The sequence below is a fragment of the Penicillium hordei genome, assembly GCF_028827395.1.
Source record: "Penicillium hordei strain IBT 12815 chromosome Unknown utg000002l_segment0_segment0, whole genome shotgun sequence".
NCBI classification, from domain to species: domain Eukaryota; kingdom Fungi; phylum Ascomycota; class Eurotiomycetes; order Eurotiales; family Aspergillaceae; genus Penicillium; species Penicillium hordei.
Genome location: NW_026623143.1, coordinates 1444800 through 1471403, shown reverse-complemented (window position 1 = coordinate 1471403; position 26604 = coordinate 1444800). Strand labels below are relative to the sequence as shown.

The window sequence follows — 26604 nt, the reverse complement described above, 5'->3', positions numbered from 1 at the left end:
CTCGAAGCACTTCGTTTGGGTCCCCTTTATTAAATCATATCATCTTTCTTCGAGGCCTCCTGCATCAGACAAGATAGAGTGCTCAGTCGCGGTCTCAGGTATAAGGTATTTTTGACATCTTCTTCCAATCCGTTTTCAAACAAAGCCATCAACAGAGCACCAATCTGGATCTCAGCCATCTGTTGCTCGAATTTGGGACCAGCCATCTGAAGATGGCCGTAAGCTATGTATAAATAAAGACCCTTGAAGCGGCCAATGGGGGGTCTCCCAACTAGGAGCAGACTTGCACACCCTGGGAAGACACAATGCCTTATTTATCAAGATCGAGATCTGAACTATGAAAAGGTATCATGCGTTTTCTTCATGATCATCGAAAGGAAAATGGGAAAGGACCGCAGTTTTCTCCATTTCAGTGCTTGAATGTTCTATCAACCATCCTTGATGCTCTAGATGACAGCCCTGCACCGTTCAAGCTCATCCTTATCTGAAACCCAGCCTAGGGCATCTGTCCCGATTACATCCCTCATCTCGCCTAGTTCTTGTAGCTTCTCTTGTTCTTGGCGATAATCCTCCGAACATTTCTGTATCTCTTCCTCAGAAAAGTGAATTGGACACTCAACATATCTCGTTTGGGCTCCTTCATCCAGCGAAATAGGCCAATTATTAAGGACCTACAACATAACATCTTCAACGAAACAGAGTCACCTTCCTAAGGAGCCTATACACGATGAAAAAGTTTCGCTCGGAGCATACAGTTTTCGGATCTGATAGCGTCAAAATGACCCGGCAGAAATTTTATGGTTAACGCAGTATAATAGAAATGTATAATCCGTCTCCGTATCGTCTCTTGAATAGTTTCCTGTTCTTTATAGCTGAGTTGATCAAAATTGTCTGGCAATTTGACCTCTGGCTTAGATAATGTGTCGGATAATGGATCGCCCCAATCACTAGCCACTGCATGATGCTTCGGAACAGTCGTCTTGTATGGTATCCTTGCTAGAACTGCAGATCCGTCATTGAAGGTGACTTGCAAGACACGGTTAAAGCCCCCCTCGGCGAGTTTTATAACCGAGGCCACGCCATTAGGGTGTCGATCGACAGAGTCACAGGCCGCCCTAACAAGAGCCATCTATATCAAATTAAATACAGCGTTCAGGGCGACGGAGTTCTTCGTTAAATCCATTTTGACGTAGCAAGTTAGTTTATCGCAATTGACGCGTTTAGCAGCTAGCCGCCGTCACGACTCACAAAAAGCGTCCAGAGGTGTATTCGAATAGATCAGGATTACTCATGGAGGACATCCTCCGGGGTGATGACTTCGAGTATCGACTAAAAAATCTCGAAAAGCGTCGCAGTTTCAAGGTTACTCCCAAGCTGCTATTATTATCTAGTGTACTTCCAAGAATAAACTAGTCGAATTCTGGCTAGCGTTCATATTACTCAGCAGAAACGCGACCCTCTGTTGGTAAATGTTAGTTTCTCTCTTCCCATTTGGATTAGCGCCCAGAAGTTCTGCCAATAGGAACGCACTGCGCTTCCCTCCCGTCACAATTAGAGAAAGGGTTCCAAGGTTAGTACCGTTACTTATTCATCCAACCCCCGCTGCTTCCTGACTCCCAAGGCGTCAACTGCTGGATCAGCAAGATCCCCTTTATTTTGCTATGAGAATAAGATGGAAAATACACATCTCGAGTACTACAATGGCCCCATATTATGGTCAGATAGCGAAGCGACAAATACTCCGTACAGTAGTACATATTTGACCTTCGGTACTTTAGCCTAGGATCTACTTTGTAGCCTTCCAGTCAAATACGGAAATTCAATTGAATTTAATATTAATAACTGGCAATGCGCAACTTGATATTTTGAATGGTAGAGATAGGGTCTATAAAGCGTACCCTAAAAATTAAGCTAACTTATAGAACTATAGCAAGCGCACTTCTAGCGCCCTATAATGGTATAGTACATATAGCTAGGGTAACTTTAAAGCCGGAAGAAATAAGTTCATGGGAATTAGACAGTACAATAAAATGTACTTGGAAGGTTATTCTGTAGTTCATGATATGCATTCAAGTAATGCAACGCTGGTAGATACACAATCGTCAATGCAATGTCCATATGTTTTCGATGAAGCTTTGTCTTCTGAAGAGGAGTCCGAGAGTGCGCAAGGGAAGCATAAAGAAGGCGTAGACACATAAAAATAAATAAGCAAAGGAAAGACCAATCAATCAACACGTGGAGGGCTCCTCGATTTCTTCCCCATAGGACTGGCGCTTGTTCTGAAAAGAATTCCAATATTAGCTTCTTGCTTCTGCCGTGCAGCTAGGTTGTTCACGGGTGACATACGATCGTCGGCGCTCGCCTTCTTTCCGGAACCCCTCAATAATCTTGGCCATTTCTTTGCGAGACGCATTGGCATCGACCTTCCGCCCTCCGAGACTCATACTCACTTTCTCGTGTGCGCTCGCCATCAGCAACCGCTTCATGAGAAGATGCCGCATGTTCATACACACGTAGACGCCACAGTCGCTGCCGCCGTCTTGCTGGGGCGAGTCGTTCAGATGTAGGAACCTAATGGGCATGTTTAGGAGGTATCCGAATTTGCGGGTCACCGTGTCTGCCTCCCAGACGTTTCCTTGGTATAGCGAGTCGTAGTGGAATGCGATGCGGTCGACGACTGAGATCAAAAGGAGAGACCAGTGTGTGCCTCCTTCTGCTTGGGAGACGTTGCGGCAGTCGTTGATGGGGAGGAAGACGTGGGTGGCTCGAGTGAAATCCGGGAGTGCTTCGCGGAGGGTGCGTGGATCGGGGGTTTGGAGGATCATGAATGACATGCTGGGGCGGAGAAGGATGATATTGGAGGATTGGTATCGTGATAGAAATTCATGTTCGAGATATCTAGCGCATGAAAGTCAGAGATCAGTGCCATGTTCGGTACTGTGAAGTATGCTGGACTGATTTTAGGGACTTACTCCTCCCAGAATGAAATGATCTATGACAAATTAGCTCATATGTCCCAGCTGGAAGGATTGTCTCGCCATTCAAACCCACATTATCTGTGAGCCAATCGTTCTTAAGAGTTTGCATATCCTCTCTTGTCACTGCATGTTCATTAGCAGAGCCCTTTCTCACTTTTCGGGATTGATTCCATACGTCGCACGTCGTAATCTATGAGCACCCAACGACGACTTGTAAGTATACCGTCTTCGATCACCAAAGCGACAGATTCTGTTCCTGATACTTACAACTTAAAAAGGCATCATCTGGGTTCAACTGCGCAAGTCAGTACTCGCGCCGCTGATGTCGAATCGCGCCAAACTCACCTTATCGCCAAACCGCCCGCGCACCTTGCGCAACATGATGGAGATATGATATGTTGAAGTTAATCACAAAACCTCAGTCAAACGAATACGAACACCGTGTAAGGTAGTGGCAAGCTATACACTGCGCCACAATCGAGAACGCGCAATATGTGCTGGGTTTCCTAGGTTCCTCAGACAGCCAAGCTAGACCCCACAAATCGCGGTTGAGATAAACGGGGCAGATCTTTGTGCAGAACTTGAGAGCTTGGGGTGCCCCTGCGCACAATGTAAAATGGGATGTAATCTGCAACCTGGTTCCAGTGGCAAGAGGCGAAAGCGACGGCAATGTCCCGAGTAACAGGCTCGCAAGTGTCCCCCCCGTTTCTGCACTTGCGAAGTGGAAGTGGGACCGGTCGGGACCTCGGGATTGGGCGCTTCGGAGGGGGAGGCCGCCAGCCTGATAGGTGGCGGAGAAGGGAGGAGGATCGAGTGAATACTTGAACGCCGATACTATTTCAATTGCGCTTTATGGACAATAGGTGAGGAGTTACGCCAAGGGTAAGAGTAAGTAGATTAGGCAGTGGTGGAAGATCACCCGAGTTGGGAGGTTAGGCCGAGGCCGCATACACATCACACTCGTAGATTCAACAGAACCCCAACCCCTTCTAGATTCCTCGACTTCGCCAATCACAATCACGAGTCCTGGGCCATTTGAAATGGCACAGCTAAACACGGCGGGTTACAAAATCTTTGATGCGCTCTATGGAATAAAACCACTGCGTAACATCCCCCAGCACGAATTCGGGCCGATATCGACAACGTCCGACAACCTCAATATAACCCTACAAATTCAGTAAATATATAGAAATATGTATAGGATTCCCGACACTTGGTCTGAGGTGGCCTATGTCAACTTCTGTTAACGAGATCCAACAGGCGCTGGGGGGACTCGGCATAGACTGTGTGGGATAGTAGCGGTGGCGGGGAAACCTATCTAAAAGGGCCATCAAGTACATCCTCTGTTAATTGCTTGGCTGTAGTTCGCTAATTTAGTCTAGCGGCCGTCAGTATGGAGACTCACTAATCGACCAGTGATGTAGAGTGGGATACCAACTGTTAAGGGATGAGAGTACTCCAGGGCTGTAATTTACGCTGGCTCATTGACAATACATTCCATTGTTCTAATGTTCCAAGGTTGATAAGTTTAAAGCTATCATTTGGATAAGTCTGCAGGATCTTAGGATTTTATTATTAAAGACTTTAATTCACAAGAAAGAGGGGTATCTAAACGTGCCTCCCAGAGCTCCAGTAGAAGAAGAGGTTCAGACGATGCAGTGAGATGGGAGGAAAGGAACAGAGATCGGACGAAATGCACAGAGAGATCAGCTAAAAACAACGGGGAGAGAAAAGCAATTTAAATGAACAGAAAAAGAAAACGACCATAAATCATCAGCATGAGATGACGCCGAATGAAGCCAAAGCAAGATCGAAGCAACAAAGCAGCAACATTGCAACTAGTGTAGTCACTTTTGTTTTGCCCTGGGTCTTCAGGGGGTATTATTTTGAAGAAATATGAAAACAGATCATTGAAAAAAAGAAAAGAAAAGAAAAGAAATCAGGTAAAAAAAACATGGAATATCATCCTGTAATATCCAGTAGTTAGTATGGAACCTTTTATGCCTTTTTGTGTTCGTGCAGATTTTTGAAAAGACACTTGGCGAATACATCGGAAACATGGCGTGAGGTTTTTTGATTCAGCTGCCGAGACGGGCAAAATGCTTGTTCCAAATCCACCCAACTGTTCTGGTGGCATCGTCCTGATTACGGGCAAGCCAGAGCTCGCCCTTCTCGCCTATGACGTCGAAAATATCCCCGGAGGCGTAGATCAGATAGGGATATCCGCCCTCGGTGCGAGTGTCGATATTAAAGTCATAAACACTCGCCGCGCAGAACAACGTCGCAGGGCCCATAGGAGGGGTGCTGCGTTCAAGGTGCCCATCCACGACAGTATCACTTGGGGCATCCGACATGGGCATGGCGGACGAGAAGAATCCCGAGTATCGATCAGTCGGGGAAGTCGGCACATTGCTCGAGTGCGAGGAGCTGTTGATCACATCCTCGAGGAAAGGTGTGTCTAGACTGAGTCTCGGTAGGCTTGGGAAAGGCTCGATGTCGCTGGCCCTGACCGGGGCGGGGGAGCTGGTGACTTGTTGCAGCAGTTGGCCGGGGGTGTCTGGGACCATTCGGCCAGATAGAATGGAATCAGCCCGGTAGCGGCTGCTACGGCTAGAGTGGCTTTCCATCTGGGGAGACTGGAATGATTGGCTGCCGACGCTGAAATCCCGGGACATGTTTGGTGAATCATCAGTCATAGACCCAGGTCGCGCATTTGAGCTGTTCACCGTAGAAGGACGGCGAGGCGACATGGGGTTTTGCTGCTCACTGGGCGAAAGGGGGACCAAATTGAGCGAATGAGCCACCATCGACCCATTGCAGGAGCTTAGCTCCCCCATTCGTGCCTCCATCAAAGTGTGATCACTATTGAAGTCGCTGATGAGCCTGTCGAGGTCATTGGGGAATAATTCCACATGAGCACCAATCTTTTTCTGTAGAACACTGTACCACACAGTTTGAATTTCGACAAAGTTCTTCAGACACGCCGCCATCAGTTTGGAAGTCAATGCATATAGTTTAGGCAATTCATCCTTCAAAGTATCGTTCAAAGCTAGGAACTGCTCGCCCTGCTCGATGGTCTTCTTATCCGGTTTGTCGCCGCGGTCTTTGATGGCTTTGTAGCGTGCATACTCCGGGAGTCGCTTGTCGCGCTTCCGCATGACTCGCTGGGGTGCGTTGTAAAGTCCTAGTAATTCAACCATCGGATCGATGACCGTTTTGCGGACGACAGCGAGCTGCAATAAACGTTAGTATTCTGTTCAAAATATAAAAACGACACAACATACATGTTCTGGCAGAGCAGTCGACACAAGTTCCTGAACTGTCATCTTGAACTGATGCCACTTGCTCTCCAACTGTGGATATGGAGAAGGCGACATGCCAATAATCTCTTCGATCGAATCGGCATACTCATTGAACTGATTCACATAGAGCTGCACATCCCGGGAGTAACTCTCAGCGTCACGCATGACAACCTGCAACTGAAAATAGCCGTCGCTAAGTTTCTGCGCTAGTGAATCATAGGTTTTGTCTTCAAACAAGTCGGAGAGGCCAACTTGTTGTCTGAATTTCTCCGTGCGGCGACCAAAGGCTTTAGAAAGACCGGTACGCACATCGGACTGGTTGCGCTTTCGACCGACAGCTTGACCAACAAGGTCTACTCGTTTTTTCAGCTCGTTGATACGATGAGAAACATTTGTCACCTCTTCCAGGGCATTGGCAATTGCCGCTCGGTCCGGGTGGTCGTTTGGCGTTGACTCCAATAGGTCGCGGAGAATAAGGGGATACTTCAAGATCCTTTGCACTGGTTTAACGAGCAAAGAGTCCAAATCCCAGGCGGTCGTGAGATCCATAGCACCCTTCTGACATTCGCTCAGCCAAAAGCCCACTTTTGGACTACGCTGCACGATCTGAAGTTTCTTGTTTGCGGCATCATGGTTCTTCAAGTAGTCGGTGTACACCTTTTCCATCTGCGTCATGTGGGTAACAAAAATCTGACCAACAGAGGTCGCGCGATCCTTTTCAAGCTCCGACATTCCTGCAAGCTCGGTTACTTCATCGGATTCTGGGGTTGTGGATTCGGCAGGCTGATTGTTACGCTTTCGCTTGCTGGTCCATCGCAAAGCCTTTGGTATGACGTAGACGCTTTGTGCTGCTTGCTTAAGATCATACAAGAACTTGTCGGAGAAGGCCGCGACCTGATCGGAATTGCCGAAGAGAACCTTGACATCATCAGGATCTAAAACCGTGAGCGAGGTCCTTTTGTAGATGTCCTCAATGATTATCATATCATGACCAAAGGTATGTTCCGTATCAACAAGTTCTTTGATTATGTGGCGCCGCTTCTTGAGACGTCGTTGTTCTGGAGAAGGCGAGTCCTTCGGCTCAACACGGAAGGTTTGCTCGGTGGACGGAACAAGTGAAGTAGCGGAGGAGTCAGCGGCCACAGTAGATTGAATAGACTCCAAATTTCGGAAAGAAGAGTCCTGACTGCTACCCGGGCTGTGTCCCAGACCTCTAGGAGCAGCCTGCGTACTGCGATTGAGTCCAACGTATCCCGATGGCTGACCTCCAAGAGGCTCATTATCGGCTGGGGGCGTTGTTGAGGGCGGGATGAATGCCGATGAAGAATAAACATGAGACTGAGTCTGCTCGTTGGAAGCTTGGATATCAACGGAGACTCCAAGGCCATTATTCGTACTTGATGTACCAGCGTCGTGGTGTGCCGAAGGTACCAGACGGGGTGTGAGCACCCCTTCAGTACGCATGCCATCGGTTTCGGTGTTAGGGGTCAAAACCTCATCTTCAGCCGCGACCTGCATCCAGTCCATGATGGAAGGAGATGCATGTTCCCAATCATCACGCCCAACCAAACTAGCCGCGTGTGAGAGTCTATCTGATGTCTGGAAATCCTTGAATCCTGGAACGACAACTGGATCGTCAGTCAGACTATCGGGTCGCCCATCTGTACGTGTATCAGTGGGATGAGATCGAGGCTCGGATGAGGGGTGGATTGATGAGCCAGGGTGGTGGCTCCTGCCTCGCGTCAACTCCTCCAGGTAGAGCTGAGTGACACGCTTCGAATCCCATCTGCCCAATCTAGCCAAGCTTGGTGGAGTAGAGAAGGCATTGGATCGAAACTGCTCAGATGTCTGAAGTGTATTCGGTCCCATTACGCCGTGGTCCTGAATTGGAGCGGGTGGTTCATCGTCCGCTATTGAAGCTGGCCTTGTTGAGACAGCTGAACAAGTTTCAGTTGGTGGTTCTGTTTCACGGCCTTGTAGGAGATAATCATCTCCACTCTCGTCACACTGCTCGTCACAGGTGGAATGTTGGTTTTGTCCAGAGGACCATGAACTCATACTCCATCGGTTGTGAAGATGAGTCCCATTTTGAGCCTGGTTCATTGATACACGCTCAGGCTCTTGAGTATTGGTGCTACTAGACGAGTTGTAGTAGGTCGTATCTCCAAGCATAATCTGGATGGACTCTCTGTCGTCGTTCTCTGAAAGACTGCAATCAGGTTCGTCGCATGAGTCGTCACTCGGACTGGACCCGCGGATTTGCATTATTTGTTCCAGAATAGTTCGATGAGAAACGCTGGGATTGCGCAGCAGCAGCCCGGACTGCGGCTCAGGATCAAAAGTAGTGACATGGGTACCGTCGGAGTCCGATGCGGCACCCGAGTGTGTCGTGTCTTCATTGGTAGGCCGTCCCTCACCCGAAGTGGTTGAATTCACACCCTGTGGGAGGCCAAGAGTTGGAGAGTCCATTGTTGTGTGTGGCGCTGCCATATCCGAAGCCGGCAAGGCAGTGTTGAGATGCAGCCTAGGAACGGCTTGAGCCCTATTTTCCTTGTAATCAACCGAACCGGTCGACTCTTTGATCATCGTAGCCATCTCATCGGATTTCGGGGCGTTGGTTACAGGCGGGTTAGGGGTAATTGTAGGTTCATCCATCAATTGCTTGGAATCTTTATGTGTCTCCTGCTCTCGCACCAAAGCGTGACGTCGAAGCTTTGCAGCAGCTGATCTGTCCGGTCCTCTGTCATTCTGGTTCCCTTGAACGCCTGGGTTGCTTGAATGTCGGTTGATTGCCTGTTGAATGTGCCGGCGACGAGCGTCAAAATCAACCTTACCCAATTCAGGTAATTTTCGATCAGGACGAGACCGCGAGTCACTGTGGGTGGCGTGTTTCTGTAAATTTAAAACTCTATCTCCGATTTTGGAGCGTGGAGAGACCGCGGCATCATGTGAAACGGGTTGTCGGGGTCGTGAACTGCGCAACGTAGGCGACTTTTTAGGTGGTGGCTCAGCGATGTAGGCCTGAAGTCGCCGACTGGATTCGGACAATTGATTGCGTGTTCGGCCGATTGCTAGATCCCGCCTACCACGCGAGGTTGTCGCGAACGAAGCGGGATCATCTGCTGGCATGCGGTGAGGACTTTGTTTAGCTGACGGAATAGGAAGGCGGCTACTGCCCTTGGGCGGCGAGGTAATGGCGGCGGATCGGCTGCTGAAGGTTGGATTGGAGGATGGTGATAAGCTTTCGGGACCGGAAGCAGTGACGAGACGGTGCGAGGAGACAGGAATGCGAGACTTGGAATTTGGACTGCCCGGGGGCGATCCATGATCGGGCTTGGTCCGCAGCAAGGGCGCGGGTACGGCCATTTCAGGATTCCACGGTTCTGCAAGGGGTTCTCTTGTTTTATCCAAGTCACTTTGAACCCGGCGATGTTTGCCAGTGGTATTTATCCCAGCGTGAACTGCCTCCAAAGAAGTTGTGTGTCCAAGATACCATGCAGTAGGTGTGAGTGGTGTTTTTGTGGGATATCGATCGCGATGGTCAAGGAAGGCCGGGTTTGGGCTTGGAAGGCTTCCATCCGACCCGCGGCGTTGTTGTAGACGCGATATGACTCCGTTGTTCAATTGTGTGTTGATTGGCAACAGTTCATCAAATAATGGCCGATGAGGATGGGACTCTGTGGTCCGTTGGAACAGAGGCGGCGGAATAACACTCTTTGTGCCTAGGGGTGGACCGAATCTATCTGTCTCTGGCGACGATGGGGTCGAATCAACTAGCGCTCGAGGATTGCTGGTGATTGACTCTGGTAGAGAATCACGATACTGACGATGCCGTGGTAACACCCGATTTCGCTCTCCGTCAACACTTCCGGAAGGGCTCGGTGCCCTTGAGATTGGACGAGAAATAGAGGGCAAAGGGAGGATCTGATCAGAGGTTTTGTTGAACTTGTTGACAAGATCTTTGAATGAGGGCTGCCGTGACCTTGCGTTCGTATGTAATGGGGGTATGTTGGCCGAGGGAGCTCCTAATGTTGGAGAATCTGATGTTGAACGATATGGTTGACGTCTAACACGCGATGACTCCAACATGTTTGTTGGCAGGGGTGACACTTTGTCACCGACTGCAGGATAATCGGCCGCAGCCATGCCCGTTCTTACATCGCCGAACCCCTCTCTTACATTGGATGAAGTTCCTGGCAGGGATCCACGCTGGCGATAATAGTCAGCAGGGTCTGGAGACTCCCCTCTACGGTCTTCCAATTGATCGCTCGACAGATGATCCGTGGAAGTGGAGGGATTATGGGATCGAATGAAGCCCGACGGTAGTGGAGAATACGTGGTCGATGATTGTGCCTGGGGGGAGAAAGAGACGGTCGGCGAGTCACCTAAAGAAGTGGTAGTGTGACCATTGACAGATTGGCCAAATACCGGAGCCGACGATTGTCGCCCAAACGGAGGCGGGTCGCGATACCGGACATCAAAACCCTGCTCGTCACCGCCAGACATCTTGCATGCTTCAGGCCGACAGGTCGACGTGGACTGATCGCGACCTTTCGGTTCTTGGCGGGTTGAGCTGGTGCGTTGTTCCAGGATGGTCGCCCAACGGGAATGTCGCAGGTGAGTCGATTCAGGCTACAAAGCAATCCTCTCGGGTGGCGCACACCCATTCAGCATTCATATTTGAGACACTCGCAAAACAAAAAAAAAACCACCGCGATATCGAGGGGATATGTCCCCCGTCGAACCTAAAACGAAGATGTTTGAATGGAGTTCGGATCGGAGGGATCGGAGGAGGGTAAAGTGGTGAGATCGATGATCGGCCAGTTGCCGAAATTACACTCTAGCGAGGGGAAGGACAAATAGGAGGGTCGAGCTCAGGACTGACGTTTTGTCTAGCAGCAGCGGACGCTGATAGGTGATGGGACCTGGTAGTTGAGGGGTTTGAAAGCGAATCTTAGCGGTGGGCCGGTTTGTTAGCTCTCCGGGGCCAATCCATTTTGACGGGCTGACATACACTAGTGACAATGTGAAGTTACAGTGTCGATCTATTTTTGGCTTGTGTTGGATAAATGAAATTGATGAGTTCGAAAAGAAGAAAGAGAAGAGATGAGAAGAAAGAAATTGGGGTGGATAATATGTTTTAAGGTGAAACTGGATTTGGGAAGTGGATTTCGTGAATTTCGTGGATTTCGTGGATGTCGTGGATGTCGTGGATTTGGATTTCTTTGTCTTTTGTTCATTGTTACACTTTGTAGGGCTGTACTGTATGTACAATATGGGTAATTGTATACATATATTTTCTTGTATGTATTCCTGTCTACACTGTAGCTAGTGAAATACTTTCACATATATTCAACACCTACAATACCGTAACTAAAACCTATGTATATTGTTTCTCTTCAGGAACAAGATTAATCCCTCGGCCCATGGATGACGCAGTGGAGACGCAATGGCCAGGTATCTAGACCGCCCGTTCCATGGTTCACTCCGATGTTTAATTGGTAGCCTTGATTGGTTCCTGCCCTGTTCCTGTTTCACGTGAAGGCTCTTATGTTGTAACACTTTATTATACCTAGGTACTTTCTATGTATACAGAGACCTTCAACAGTTGATCATCCATGTGTAAAAACTAATACTAGGAAGGTGCCCGAATTCGAGAAAGCTAGGGAGGATTCACATATCCGAACTTCCTGCTTGCTGCGGAACCTTGACGCGTCGCGCGTCGGGGAACTCGTCGCCTAAATCTATCGACACGCATTGGAGTAAAACCAACATTGGAAACCATAGGATCTGAGCAGAAATTACACCTCAAATCACCTAACATGGGCAAGAAGCGGAAACGACCCATCAAGGACGGGCCCACGTCCTCGTCTCACATGGGTATCACCACATCTCCCCGCCGTTTCAGAACCCCCCACGCGCCAATTTCCCTGGAAACAAAAACAAGCCATCCCGTTATCTCCCTGTACTACCAGCATGTCGTATCCTTGCGGGAGTACCTGCTCCAGCAACTTCCCGTGACCTCCAAGTCGCGTCGGCGTCGCATCCTAACACTGGGCTCGCGTGAAGACCAACACCACAATACACAATCCCAAACATCCCAAACATTGGCGCAGCTGCTAGACTTTACCCTGGTGGGTGTGCTGAAGGAATCTTCTCCCACTCTCAATTCGGAGCGACAAAAGCAATACTCATCTTTTAATGAGTCTCAATTGCGGCCGAGTCTCGTCAGCACCGATACGGGGCCGACCTGTCCGCAGTCCGAAGTGCGCCCATGATGTGCGAATTATTTCTAGGTGTCCGACTGCTAACCCTTGTTGCAGGTGGTTGATTTTGTGATCTGGAAACTCTTTAGTCAGAGCCATGGCTCCTACCAAAGGCCCGAGCATTTGCTGACGCATGGCTTCCAACGCCCGTATAATGGGCAAAATGCTCAACAATTCCCGAATCAGAATGTGCGAGTTCTCAAAGAGGGTGCATGGACAGAGGTCCTCGGCTTACTTGGTAGTAATGGCGAGGAAATTATGATGCAACTCCTTTTCGATTGCGGAGTTTTTGCCGCTATTGACGCTCGAAGGAGAATATACTACCAACTCAGTGGTATGGTTTTGTTAAGGTGTGGAGAGGGACTTGAGCCTAATTAGCTGATCTTTCTCTAGGCCTGCCGCTCTCGGTACTCGAGCCTTTGAGCGATGCGTCCTCGGGAGCCAATGGGTCTGCGACTACAGCACAAAACCCAATGCCTACCACTGATCAGAGAACCCCCAAAGAGAAAGCCGATCGTACACGGAATTCCGATAAGACACTCCAAAGTCCGAACAGCATTGTGTTTCTTCGACGGCGTATTCTCTATGGACGCGTCGAGTCCAACAAGAAAGTACCTTCTGGACTAGGACAGGCACGTACGTGCTTCGCCGTTTGAATATCGAATTCTAGGTTTAAACTAATCTCCATTCTAGATGTTCTTAGCCGCTTCTCATCACTTGATTCAATGGCAGAAACAGTCCATGTAATGAAGTACATCTTTCCCCGGCAATTTGGCCTGCGGAATGTGTTTAAGCTGGACTCGGATAACTGCAACATCATGGATGACTCGAAGACTTTCATGTTTCGTGAGAGTGAGATATCTCGTTTGGAAGAAGAGAAACGACTCCAGCGGCCCCAACCCAAGAATGAATTCGCAGACGCAGATTGTGGTGTCAAGGTACCTAAGAGGCTTCGTGGAATTACTATAGAGCTTGTCCGGAAGCTCCGGAACCGCAACGCACAATGCTCCTATGGAGAGTTGCTGCGATACTATTGTCCAACCGAAGTGAGACACTTTTGTTTACAATGGCTAGGATTGTGTACTGACCTTTGGCAGCAAACCGGACCTGGGAGACTTGGCGCGTTTGCCTCCACACCTGATGCCAACAAAAGCGAGCCTATCTCCTCTCTCCAGTCAAATTTAGTAACACAGGTGCAAATTAATCACCCATCGTCAAGTGATAGTTCGGCACAAACCTCAAGTGATGGTTCGAGATTAGAGTCGCACATCACTGTCGACGCATCTTGTGGCATCGATGCCGAGAAACCAGTGGCTCGAAAAACTCAAGTCAGTCTAACTGATTATGCGACTCCGGCTTCTTCCGTCTCAGCTTTTTGTCGAGCGGTGATCCAGAAATTGATCCCTCGACAATTTTGGGGGGTTGGTCCGGATGGCGCTTTGAACTTAAAGCTTGTTCTCAGACATGTTGACCGTTTTATCAAATTACGTCGATTCGAGAGTCTAAGTCTGCACGAAGTATGCAAAGGTATCAAGGTAAGTCATCGTTTGCACTGGACTAATCATCTGAGACAATGCCGTACTGATCGACACGCTAGGTAACAAGCTTTCCTTGGCTCGAACCACCCCAGGTCCAGACTAATTCATCATCTGAGACAAGATCGAAGATCGCCTTGTCTGACTTCCACAAACGCACCGAACTATTTCACGAATTCATGTTTTGGATTTTTGATTCAATTCTTATTCCTCTCATTCGTTCGCACTTCTATGTCACCGAGTCTCAAACGCACCGAAACCGCCTTTTCTATTTCCGCCATGATATGTGGCAGCAATTGACCCAGCAACCTTTCGGGGAGTTGAAGGCAACGATGTTCGAGGAACTCGAACCAGATCAAGCCCAACGTGTGCTGGCACGGCGATCTCTTGGGTTCGGTGCTCTCCGTTTGCTTCCCAAATCTACAGGCCTCCGGCCCATCTTGAATCTTCGCAAACGAGCTTTGAAGAAATCGTCATGGGGAAAACGGCGCACGTACCTTGCCGCCAGCATCAATACAACTATTACACCTATCTATAACATGCTGACCTACGAGCGACAGCAAGCTCCGGCCAAATTGGGTTCGTCAATGCTCTCCATTGGAGACATGCACCGCCGATTGAAGGCGTACAAAGAACAATTGTCCAAACGGCTGCTCTCGGGTCCTAAATCATCGAAATCCAAGCTCCCACAGATGTACTTTGTCAAGCTTGACATCAAAGCTTGTTTTGATACCATCCCCCAAAAAAAGTTGCTTGATCTGATCGAAGAGCTGGTCTCTGAAGAGAGCTACCGCATCTCAAAGCACGTCGAATTTCAACCACCCGCCCCAACTACGCAAAACGGGAAGCCCACACGAAGGTTTATGGGCCGCGCTGCGCCTGCGACGAGACCGCAACACCTACCCGATTACGTCAACAGTGGAGGCACGACGCGAAAGGCCAATACCGTTTTTGTTGACTCTATAGCTCAGAAAAATCATGATACTAATAGTCTTCTGGCCCTCCTCGATGAACATGTTCGGCACAACCTTGTGAAGATAGGCAAGAAATATTTCCGCCAACGCAACGGCATCCCTCAAGGCTCCGTGCTGTCCAGCATCCTTTGCAATTTCTTCTACGCTGAGCTAGAGCGAAAAGTACTAGGTTTTATCAAACCCGAGGATTCTCTACTCCTGCGACTCGTGGACGACTTCCTCCTGATCACACCGGATGCAGCCATGGCAATGCAGTTCCTGGAAATAATGATCCGGGGCCAACCCGCGTACGGCGTACAAGTCAATCCAGCCAAAAGCATGGCCAATTTCAGCGCAGCAGTTGATGGGATTTTTCTCCCCAGACTAGAAGGGACCCCTTTATTCCCGTACTGTGGTAGTCTTATAGACACCCGTACGCTAGAACTCCACCGCGATCGAGACCGCATCTTAGAGGGCGGCGAGTCAGCTGCTGCGACTCTTTCCAACACCTTAACCGTTGAGGCCACCCGCCTCCCCGGTCGCACCTTTCATCGTAAAGTGCTCTCCTCATTCCGTCTGCAGCTACATGCCATGTACATCGATGACGGGCACAACTCGCGCGCAGTTGTGCTAGCCAATCTCTACTGCAGCTTCATCACTTCTGCCATGAAGATGTACCGCTACATGAAGTCACTTCAGGGCCGTGCGCATCCCGGCCCAGCGATCATAACACAGACTATCCACGATCTAATTTCACAGACGAATGGCACGATCCAGGCCAGGCGTGCTAGTAATTCAGAGTCTTCATTCTCGTGTTTCGTCCAGCGATCTCATCTGCAGTATCTGGCTTCTGCAGCGTTTCGGTTTGTTTTGAAGCGCAAGCAAACGCGGTATGTGATGGTGCTCCGCTGGCTAGACGCGCTGATCAAAGATGCTCGACCCACATCAGATTCCGAGGCTTTAAGGATGACGCAGGTTGTGAAGAAGGGAAATGCGATGTTTCAGGAATGGCGATTCTAGAATAATTCTAAAGTGTTGGACTGTGGATTGTAATGTCGGCGGATCCAAATAATCGGTGTAATTGTACGATCAATTGCTCCCAACTTGTACAATGTACAATCGTACACTATCTCCTAGGGCCAGTTAAACACTGTAGGTTACATACGGTGCCACGTCTATCCAGCCCGTCCTGGACATGAATCCAACTGGATCCGACTAGAAGTGATCATGGTTCAGGGGTTTAGGTCCATATATCTGTGTTCAGAGTCTTTCAAGGCTGTGTAAGTCTATCCCTTCCCATCTAGGCAGAGATCGGTTTATCTCCAGAAATGTATTAAATACTTAATCGGTACTTCTTGATCACCCCTTTTGTACTAGTGCCGTAAAGTATCCCCGAGGTACCCCCCTGTTCTCGGCCAGACCGAGTGCGGCACTGCCTGAGGCTCTCCGCTTGCAGACTTGAGCATCACGGTTTCTTCTTTTTCACTTTCTTTGGAATTTCTTGTCTTCGTCTCTCGTTTGAATCTTTTACTTCTTTTCTACTCACTTTCAACCCCCCCACACTCATTCTCACCTTTTTTGTTTACACTCCAACCCCCCTGGTCTCCAATGGTCACCCCGTAATCTTCTCTCCTGATCCCTCTTTACAACACCTGATCTGGATTTCATCAGGCTGCGGCTGTGCCTGCAATTCGCTTCTACATTAATCGACCTCTATTGCGGTGTTATTGTTTCCTGTCTGAAACCTATCGACCACTCTCATCCAAAAACCCCGATCCTCGCGTTTGTTGTTGACCCCTTCCGGCTATCCCGTTGATTTCCACCCACTCTGTTTTTTTCTCCCGGGTAGATCAGAATTGTGGGGGATCAATACGTCTGAATAATTACATGAGATCATGACCACCGTTTTACCGATACCCAATTCTCCCCCCGAGCTCTCCGGGTCCAAATCCTCCAAATCCTCCTCGTTTCATTCTTCCTCCCACCTGGACGGTCCGGACAGTATCTTTACCGACATCTCGAATTTTGAAGATATTGGCTTGGAAGATGACGCCGACTTGTCATACGCAGATCCACCAGGCTCCTACGGCCGCTCTGGGGTAATGTCACGGTCGCCCGCCCCCAGAATGTCAAGCAAAGTCCCCGCGACCTCGACTCGCGACTTGACTGCGGCCCCAAAGCCTCGCAAGCGAAGCCCCCTACCTCCGATTCACAGTGGATCGGCCAATGCGCCGGCAGGCTCCCTCACGGCGAGAGCTGCAAACCGGACACATTCGAGCAACACATTGCAGTCACCTGGTTTGACACCGTCGCAAGCTCGCCGTTCACGATCTGTCTCACCACTCCGGCCGACATCCACTCGCTCCACCTCGAGCACCAGCCTAGGTCTGTCTCCGGTATCCGCACGAGTACCCATCCAGAAACAAACATGGCAACCGAATCGCAAGTCGCTTAAAGACTTGGAAGAAGAATACCATGATTCGGACGATGAACTACCGGACGATGCTAGTCTGTGGAACATTCCTATTTCTCCGCGGCCAGCCCAAGAACGGGCTCCATCACGGTCCGCCAGTCCAAATGGTCGCAGCCCCGGGCGGCGGCCTCTGCCTATCCAGCACACCGTAGCGGGAAGCGATAAACCAGCGTCACCCGAAAACACGGCTAAGGCATCCCGCATGAAGCGTATACAACGATCGAGCTCCGCAGGACCGGAGCGTGGACAGCTCTCGCCACGCAACCCTCGCACCTACTCATACAACAGTTATCTATCAGACTTGTCCGAGGAAGCAAAGATCATCACTGAAGCTCTGGAGCTGCATGCTGATGATAAAGACCGCAAGCGGGAGGAGAATGTTCAAACTGGTGCTTCGCGGAAGTCCAGCGAGGACTCGCATCGCGCATCTCGTGATGCTGTCGCTTTACCGCCTCTGCAGAAATCCAATACCATGATCGATCCGCTGCCAATTAGCAAGGAGAAAGAAAAGGTCCTATCGCGGACACGCCCAAGCTGGCTTCCGCCTAAGGACCAGAAGGAGGAGAAAAGGCACCTGAGGCAGTATCAGCAAATGATGGCCCAGTCTCGAGAACTCGGTATGTGCTCAGACAGGATCCTGTAGTATTGTGAGCCTTCTAATTGGTATTTCAGAGAAACGCAAAGCTGCTAAGGTTGCAAATGCGCAGTGTGAAAAGGACAACACCCGAGCAACACTACAGAACATATGGGATGAATACGTATATCCGAATTGGGAGCTCGCTCTCCGCGAGCCCCGAATTCGCGAGTTATGGTGGCGGGGAATTCCGCCTCGCAATCGGGGCACTATATGGGAGCGAGCTATTGGCAATGAACTAGCATTAACCGAGGAAACCTTTACCAAAGCGCTTCACCGAGCCAAGGATCTCCAAAGCCAGAAGGATGGAGAAAGCGAAAACAACAAACGACTGCTAGACTGCTTTGAGGCAATCGAAACAGACGTGCCCAAGGCCTTCCCAGATCTGAACATCTTCCAAGAAGGCGGTCCACTACGGGAAACCCTCGTTGACGTCCTGAAAGCATATTGCATGTACCGGAGCGACGTCGGCTACATCCACGGCCTGCACACCATCGCTGCCCTCCTCCTTTTGCAATTCCCTACCCCCGCTTCCGCCTTCCTCGCCATGGCCAACGCGCTCAACCGTCCTTTACCCGTCGCATTCCTCACTTGGGACCGCGGCGCCATGGCTCGCTCCTACATGTTGGCCTCAGACACCTTGCGCTACAAGTTCCCCCGTCTGCACACTCATCTAACGGAAACCCTCCACTTCTCCGAGGCAGAGATCTGGGAGCCTATCTTCCGCTCGCTGTTGACAAACGGCCTGGACCTCGAGCGCATCTCCCGCGTCTGGGACTGCTGGGTCTTCGAGGGCGACCGCATCATGATCCGCTCCGCCGTCGCCATTCTGGGTTGTCTCCAGGCCCAGCTGTTCTCCTTCCACCAGACTGATGACCAGTCCCGTCTTGCTGTGCGCAACGTGCTGGGCTGGGGTCCCCGCAATCATGGAGCAAATACCCAGAAACCCAAAGAGCGACACAGCGCCCCTGCTGCAGCTGGCTTTGGCGGCGGGCAGATTGAGAACCCTGGCGTTGGTGATTATTGGGTTCTTACTGCTGCAGGCAACGAGGATGGGTTTATGAAGGTCGTCCGAGAGGCTGGGAAGGTGCGCCAGCCAATTCAACCAACTGAGCAAGCTCAGTAAACTTGCTGGGTATGACACGGGCTGTGTTTAATTGCGCCTTCACTTTAACCCCAGCCTTATGTTCTTCATTTTTCCTCCTCGCCATACCCCTCATCCACGATGCTTCATCCATCTTGATATCCACTCGCTATCCCAGAGAATGCATAGTACGACATCAGACCCTAGCCAACGTGCCTACTTGTCTTACCATCCATTCTCTACCCCGTATACACACTTGTCATTCGCTGCCCAGCCGCTTTGTCTATTCTCTATATCATGGACTGCCTGAGAACCATTCGTTTCTGTCTTCTCATTATATTATCTATCTTCTTTTTTTCACATCCAGGAACCCCAATATTCTTAGCTCATTGATTGGTCTTTTTTCACTTCCTGCTTTTCCTACTTCATCTTGTATTTTTAGCCATCCTGACTTTCATGCCCTGATGCAATCACTGTTTTTTCATTGTTGGTACGTACTTGTTTAGTGGTATTACAAGCAATTCAGGTCTTTTTTCAGTCTTTCTATCATTCCAGCGAAACATATTACATTTTCATACTTGGGAGGTAGTGTTGTATTCCAGGGGTAGGTGGAGGTAACTGACTGATGCATCTAACGACGCGTGAAGGATGAAAAGGTAGCGTTGTTTGGCTTATGTAGTAGCGACACCCTATACCGCAGTGTTGGGTATAGCTCCTCGGGGTGGGAATGGGGCCATGGCCAGGCAACTTTCCGAAACGTGATTAACAGATATGATGTTAGATACTACAATTACCTATTGTACGTACTCTACTGCGTGCTTTTCCCTCAGCCTGTTTTAGCTTCAGAAAACTAACGACATACTCAGAGGCACGGTTCTTGTTTTGATATTTTCGAGACTTTCGCCAGGACACAATGAGCCAAGAGGCTGGGCGACGATATCGTGACATGATTCTTCGTCTAGGCGCGAGCCAGTCTGAGATGAAGACTTCGAGAGGTTATCTAGGCCGTGAGCCAACTACCGGACCATATCTTGAGTGGCTAGGGGCTAGACCCCGACACACATAATATAGCTACATAGGTTTATAATAAAAGCAAACCCCGGAAGAGGATAGACTACATCTAGGAAAGGGATATGTGTCAAATATCACATTTTTTGATAAGTAGTTATGTTCATTAAATCCTGAGCAACACGCTCAATTGGCATCTTTCACGTTTCTTTCGGTAAAGCCATGAAATCATAGTGGCAAGGAAATCAACATTGAAATATTGCTTGTAATTACAAATGACCAAAAAAGTACCAAGAGGTAGGGGTACCAGGTAATGAAGCAATCCAATCTGCTCCATGATAAGTGTATGTATGATGTGACCAATTTCCTGTTGGATTTACAGCCAGCTTGGTTTTCTTTTTCATTAGTTAGTTTTTTTTGGGGGTTTTTTTTTTCTTCTTTCTTTCACAGACAATCATTTTCAAAGACCCCATTACCACGAAGCCCAGGCCACAGGTCCCTTCGGGAACATCCGGACCAAGACCTTGCGCAGTTCATCCATACAGAGGACGCCCATTGCAAGACCAAGAGGAATGCACCAGAACTCGATTGGGACTGAGGCGGTGCTAAAGAGAGTCTGGAGGCCGGGGACTTCAGTGACGAAGATAGCGATGATGAACGAAATTAGAATCGCCAGTGGCAGCCATGGGTTGCGGCGGGCTGGACGGATCGGATCGGCTTGTAGGATGGACATGCGCTTGCTGCGGACAGACAAGATGTTGCCCCATTGCATGATGACCAGAGTCACGAAGTAAACACACTGGCCTACGCTGATGAAGTGGTTCAATTCATCCTCGGTATATCCGTGGAAGCCTTCGGCATAGCCCTCGAATGCAAAGATCAGGTCGGAGAAAGGGATACCGGCGTGACGCCACATGTATAGGAAGAACATGGAGTGGGCACTGAAGGCTTCCATCACACCGACGAACAAGTACGACTGACCGTAGATGCGGAGGTTGATGAGGTGGTCTTTGGTTGGACGGCGTGGGGGGAGGCTGAGGAGGTCGAATTCTTCTTTCTCCATGATGATTGAAAGAGATAGGAACAGATCGGTGAACACACAGACGATGATCATGAGGAATGTGCTTAGTGGAGAAGGACAGCCAAAGAAAACGTTCATGATCACGGGCCAGATCTCAGACCAACTACCTGCTGGAAGCAGGTAGGCGATGACCTTTTGCAAATTCTGAAAGACTAACCGACCAAGGCGAATGGCCTCAATGATAGAGTCGAACTTGTCCAAGAGCACCAGATCAGCTGCTTCAATTGCCACATCGCTGCCGGATCCGACTGCAATACCTACGTCTGCTGCGCGTAGGGCTGGCGCATCATTGACACCATCACCTGTCACAGCAACCACGGAACCGCGAGCTTGAAGTTCTGTCACAATGCGAAGCTTTTGCTCAGGGGTGGTGCGAGCGAAAACAATCTCATCGTATCCGCAGACTGTTTCCCAGTCTTCTGAAGTCAACGCTGACAAGTTGGGACCTTCAAGAAGCAGGCTGTGTCGAGACTTGGGAACTTTGACTTCCATTGATGGGTCGAGGCTATACCTCAGCTCTTCGATGGTGTCTGGCTCAGCTTGTCCATCATAGATTCCAATCTCACGAGCGATGGCAGCTGCGGTCAATCCGAAGTCACCGGTAACCATGAAGAAACGGATACCCGCCTTACGGCAAGCTGCGACAGTCGAGGCTGTCTCCGGGCGTGGCGGATCAATAATACCAAAGATACCGAGGATTGTGAGATCCTGCACACCGTGGTCTAGCATTTCATTACTGAAATCATTGGAGCCAGGAGCAGAGTGTGGGATGTAACGACGCTGGCAGATGACAATCACCCGCTCTGCGCGACGTGAAAGTTTAGCCTGGAAGTTGGAGAACTTTTCCCGCGCCCCGACATCTAGTGGACGAACTGCATTGTGAACGACAGACCAATAACTGGTGCAACGATCCAACAGCACATCCGGTGCTCCCTTAACGTAGAGAATGAACTCCTTGGTAGATTTGGGATCACGATGCAGGGTGAGCATCCACTTGTTCTTCGAGTTGAATGGAATCTGATGCACACGTTCATATGCAGCCAGGGCAGTCGGGGAGTTTAATCCAACACTGTCACCCAGTCTCAAAACTGCTGCATCTGTAGCATTGCCATTGACGGCACGTTCATTAACGGGCATATCCATCGTAGTAGGGTCGAACATGGCATCATTGCACAGAATAGATGCCTGCAGCATATTCTTTAGGCCGCCGGGAAGATCAACAGTGCCAGACTCGCTAGGAGCTAAATCCTCGAGGTTATATTCCCAGTCGACCATTCCGAGTGACTTGACGAACATGCGATTTTGAGTGAGAGTGCCAGTCTTGTCGGAGCAGAGTACATTCACACAGCCCAGAGTTTCAACGGTTGCAAGTCCCTTGGGCAAAATGTTGGTATGTTTCATCCGCTTGGCAATCATCATAAGGGTCAATGCGACGGCGACAGGCATTCCCTCGGGGATGAAGGCAACAACACACCCCATGACATTGTTCAACATGGCTACAACACTCATGTAGGAAGGGTGATCCTTGCGCAGCCATCCTAGCCAGGTGAACAGGATCAGTAAAGCCAAGAACAATGTAAGAATGACAATAATTGTGACGAAGCGATTGATCTCGCGTTGGATCAAGGTTGTCTTCTGCTTGACACCAGCTGTCATCGACGCAATACGGCCCATCACGGTGCGAGAGCCGGTCAAAACGACAATTCCAATAGCATTGCCATTAGTGACGCCGGTTCCCATGAGAGCAATATTGCGAGTCTCCAAAAAGTTGGTCTCGGTGCAATCAATGGCGCCTTCAACCTCGTCCGACTCGCCTGTCAGAATAGCACGGTCAAAGCGAACATCGCCCGAGCTGGACAAAAGGCGCATGTCAGCTGGGACTTTGTTTCCAATTCCAATGTGAACAATATCACCAGCGACCAGTTCCGTAGCAGGGAGATGAATGAGTTTCCCATCCCGCATTACCATGGCTTCTGCGGGGAGGAGATCTAAGATCGAGTTCATGACACGCTTCGTGGACCAATCCTGGAAAGCTGAGAAGCTTGCTTGTAAGGCAATGACGATCAGAATTAGGACAGCCAGCGAAAGGTTTTGAGCCGAGGGAGGGTTGCTGAGAGGTTTCCAGCAAATGAAGAAGATGATGACTCCGACCCAAAGAACAGAGCAGAATCCACCAAAGATGTAGAAGAAGATCTTTTTGAAATAGTTCTCCCCATGGTGGGCAATGATGTTCTTGCCGTCTCGCTGCAAACGTGTGGCTGCAGAGGACGAGCTTAGCCCAGTACGCTGATCGACGTTGAATTCTCGACACAGGCTGTCGGTGGATATAATATGGAAGTCCAAGCTCTCGAAATAATCTTGGTGGGGCTGCTTCTCCTTTGTTTGGACAATAGCCTCCTTGGGAGCGTTCTGGGATTCCGAAATCTGGATGGAGATGGTTCGGAACTCAATTGGCAGTTCGGGCATTCCCTGAATGCTGCTTCTGGTGCTATGAATGGTATCGCGGCTTATCGAACGGGTCCGATTGATCTGAGTGGGCTGGTAGATAGACCGAGCCCCCTCTGCGGAGGTAGACCCCTCGAAGGTTATCTGCCTGGAACGTCCAGTGCGCTCATCATTTTTGAGCGTATCGCCTTCTGACTCGACATCGATGTCGGTCTTGCTGTTATCTGAACTGATGGGCGCCATGGGTTGATCAGAAGGTGGGTGGGAGAGGATGGTCAGAGGACGGTAAGAGTATGAGAAGAGGAGAGCCTAAAGAAGACAGACACTAAATCAGAGCACTTCAAGAGTGTCGATAGCCCTGGAGGGGAGGCAGAGACTAATAAGTGCACCGACGAAGAGTAGCTGAAGGGTTAAAGAAAAAATAGGTGTACGACCCTCAGCCTTTTATATAGGCACCAGGGTGTGCGCAGGTGGGAGGCTCCAATATGCCTAAACTCAAGCTGGTTAAGCTCAGATATGAATTGGGAAGGTTCTCCCTGACGCAAGAGATGTATCACGCAGCCACGCGAGTCCACGAGGGACCTGCCGGTTCTGGAAAATTGAGGGAATAAAGGGAAGATCCCATCCATACATGTAAGGGTCCACAGCTGTATGAGCAACTGAGGCTTGCATATTAGAGCTAGGTATTACAAACAGATGGTACCTTATATATCGATACACCCATCAGCTGTCATTGTGCTATATATATTACATACATATACAAGATTTAGGGTAATATTACCATGAAAGAGGCCCCATAGCCAATCATTAATTTGAAACCATGGATCTATGACAATACAGAACACAGCCCTAACTCGTCCCCTCTGGTTCAGCAACGAGTCTCCGTGGATATGAAACAGAAGAGATTTCTTGCTTTTTAGTAAAAAGATAAGAACAAATGCCGCACATTTCCTAAAAAAGGCAAAGTAGAACAAAAAATTAAAGAAAAGTACACAGCCACGAAAGTGCGGTGTTTATCCCCGGCCATGAGGGACCATGAGGGATTTTTCTTCTCCACAGAATTGACTGCAGACTCAATTCGGACCTCACACTACACTATACTATACCCTTCCGCAATCGAAATTTTCCTTCAATTTCGCTAAGAGCGGCTTCGAAGGATTGGGGAAAAAATAAATCGCTCTTTAACTGAGCATTTTGTCCTGTCCAATCGCAGAATATCCCAATTGACTCGAATTGAATCTGGTCCATGAGTGATGTAGGCCACAATGGAGTTGAACATTCTTCCCCCCCCCCCCCCCCCCCGGTGCTACCCTCCAACTAGATCTGTAAGGGGGAATTCACTCATTCACTTTAATCCTATACTATAAAAGGGCATTGGCTTGACGCCTCGTTGAAATTATGATGTTTTTCTCCGTTCAATTTGTTCAATTTGTTCAATTTGTTGGAGTTCTACAACGCGGTAACCGCCTCAGTGACCACATACAGAAAGAGACACGACCACACTTGTCTAACAATTGTCATGTATCCTCCAGCCCAGATTGTCGATCATCACCACACCCTGATACGAGGGAAGCTCTCAGCTGAACACCACCTGTCCAATGGTAGCGCCATCAAAAACAACAATCTACCCTTATTGGAAGCCATCCCAACAGAGGAGCAACCCTTGTTAAGGCAAGACTCAACGCCATCATTATCTACCCAATCACAATCAACATTCCCATCGCCAAACCTCCCCTTCATAGACAAATACGGTCGTTATCGCCATATGGTACACTATGGCTGTAACAGCACAACCCGTTTACATGAAAGCAAAACAAACAAAGGAAGCGATAACCAACTTGTCGCAATCAAAGTATACCGACGATCCATCCTCAGAGGTCCCCCAAGCTCTTCCCACTCAACATCCCTGCATCCAAGCCACCCAAACATCTTGCCGATCCTAGATATCCTCCATAATGAACGCGCCGAGCTCTGTCTAGTCATGCCATACTGCGCCGGTGGCGATTTAAACACCCTCCTATCTCGCAACGGTCCTCTACCAACCCAAGAAGCGGACTGTATAATCACCCAGATCCTACGCGCTCTTGCCTTCCTACACGACCACGGCACGGCACATCGCGACGTCCGCCTTGAGACAGCCCTGCTCACTGCTAACGGAGCCGTGAAACTAGCCGGGTTTGGCGACGGACATGTCCGGCGGATATGGGAGGAGTCTGCCGAGGCTGGGAGAGAAGGAATGCTTCCCCCGCGACCACAGCCACCTACAAACTATGCATGGTCGTTTACGCTACCGTGGCCGCTGAATTCATTATGTCGTCAAAATTCTGAATCTTCTTCTGGCAATGACAGTCAGGCCGTCATTGCGAACTCGCCAACAGCTTCGTTTGTTGGTATGAGGCTGCCGTATATCCCGCCGGAAGAATTCCAGCTTCATTTTCAATCCCATTGTCATGAGGAACATGGCAATCGTGGTGAGTTTGATTCTCGGCCCGCTGATGTATGGGCCACTGCTATGGTTTACATGGCGCTTGTCACCGACCGGATGTTGTGGCGTAGTGCACGTCCCGACCAGGAGGATGTGCGGTATCTAGAGTACCTTCATTCTCGTAGCGGGGAGGATGGATACCCGCCAATTGAGACTCTGGGGCAGGTATGTTATAGTATTATTTTTTGGAGCTCCGGCACAGACAAGTCACTAATACCTAGTCTCTAGAGACGTCGCAACGCTATCTATGCAATGTTGCACCCCTGCTCTCGGAAGCGTATCACAACTCCGAAGTTGTTGCGATCAGAATGGATACATGGTGTGGTAGTTTGCGAAGCGGGAGCGAAAGGATACTGAACA

General features: G+C 49.5%; 7 protein-coding genes across 7 annotated transcripts; 3 read left to right on the top strand and 4 right to left on the bottom strand.

Annotated features, from left to right (window-relative positions):
• Positions 1-446: 446 nt before the first annotated feature.
• N7537_003838 (uncharacterized protein) lies at positions 447-1183 on the bottom strand (the record flags this gene model as incomplete). The annotated part of the gene is given in 3 exon segments (XM_056894896.1): positions 447-671; positions 725-1129; positions 1148-1183. The coding sequence occupies 3 exon segments, from the start codon at positions 1181-1183 to the stop codon at positions 447-449; spliced, it is 666 nt and encodes a 221-aa protein (XP_056754644.1).
• Positions 1184-2297: 1114 nt separating this feature from the next.
• N7537_003837 (Ulp1 protease family protein) lies at positions 2298-3359 on the bottom strand (the record flags this gene model as incomplete). Its single annotated transcript, XM_056894895.1, has 6 exons — positions 2298-2898; positions 2973-2992; positions 3052-3101; positions 3154-3168; positions 3246-3273; positions 3324-3359. The coding sequence occupies 6 exons, from the start codon at positions 3357-3359 to the stop codon at positions 2298-2300; spliced, it is 750 nt and encodes a 249-aa protein (XP_056754643.1).
• Positions 3360-5056: 1697 nt separating this feature from the next.
• Positions 5057-10786, bottom strand: N7537_003836 (putative Rho guanyl nucleotide exchange factor; the record flags this gene model as incomplete). The annotated part of the gene is made up of 2 exons (XM_056894894.1): positions 5057-6211; positions 6263-10786. 2 exons carry the CDS (start codon positions 10784-10786, stop codon positions 5057-5059), a joined length of 5679 nt encoding a protein of 1892 aa, XP_056754642.1.
• Positions 10787-12102: 1316 nt separating this feature from the next.
• On the top strand, positions 12103-16054 carry N7537_003835 (telomerase reverse transcriptase; the record flags this gene model as incomplete). Its single annotated transcript, XM_056894893.1, has 6 exons — positions 12103-12546; positions 12604-12880; positions 12940-13182; positions 13240-13592; positions 13644-14081; positions 14144-16054. 6 exons carry the CDS (start codon positions 12103-12105, stop codon positions 16052-16054), a joined length of 3666 nt encoding a protein of 1221 aa, XP_056754641.1.
• Positions 16055-16929: 875 nt separating this feature from the next.
• N7537_003834 (putative TBC domain protein) lies at positions 16930-19267 on the top strand (the record flags this gene model as incomplete). The annotated part of the gene is made up of 2 exons (XM_056894892.1): positions 16930-18124; positions 18180-19267. The coding sequence occupies 2 exons, from the start codon at positions 16930-16932 to the stop codon at positions 19265-19267; spliced, it is 2283 nt and encodes a 760-aa protein (XP_056754640.1).
• Positions 19268-20705: 1438 nt separating this feature from the next.
• On the bottom strand, positions 20706-24002 carry N7537_003833 (cation-translocating P-type ATPase; the record flags this gene model as incomplete). The annotated part of the gene is made up of 1 exon (XM_056894891.1): positions 20706-24002. The coding sequence occupies one exon, from the start codon at positions 24000-24002 to the stop codon at positions 20706-20708; it is 3297 nt and encodes a 1098-aa protein (XP_056754639.1).
• A 1276-nt stretch (positions 24003-25278) lies between these two features.
• N7537_003832 (uncharacterized protein) lies at positions 25279-26601 on the top strand (the record flags this gene model as incomplete). Its single annotated transcript, XM_056894890.1, has 2 exons — positions 25279-26409; positions 26473-26601. 2 exons carry the CDS (start codon positions 25279-25281, stop codon positions 26599-26601), a joined length of 1260 nt encoding a protein of 419 aa, XP_056754638.1.
• Between the last annotated feature and the right edge of the window lie 3 nt (positions 26602-26604).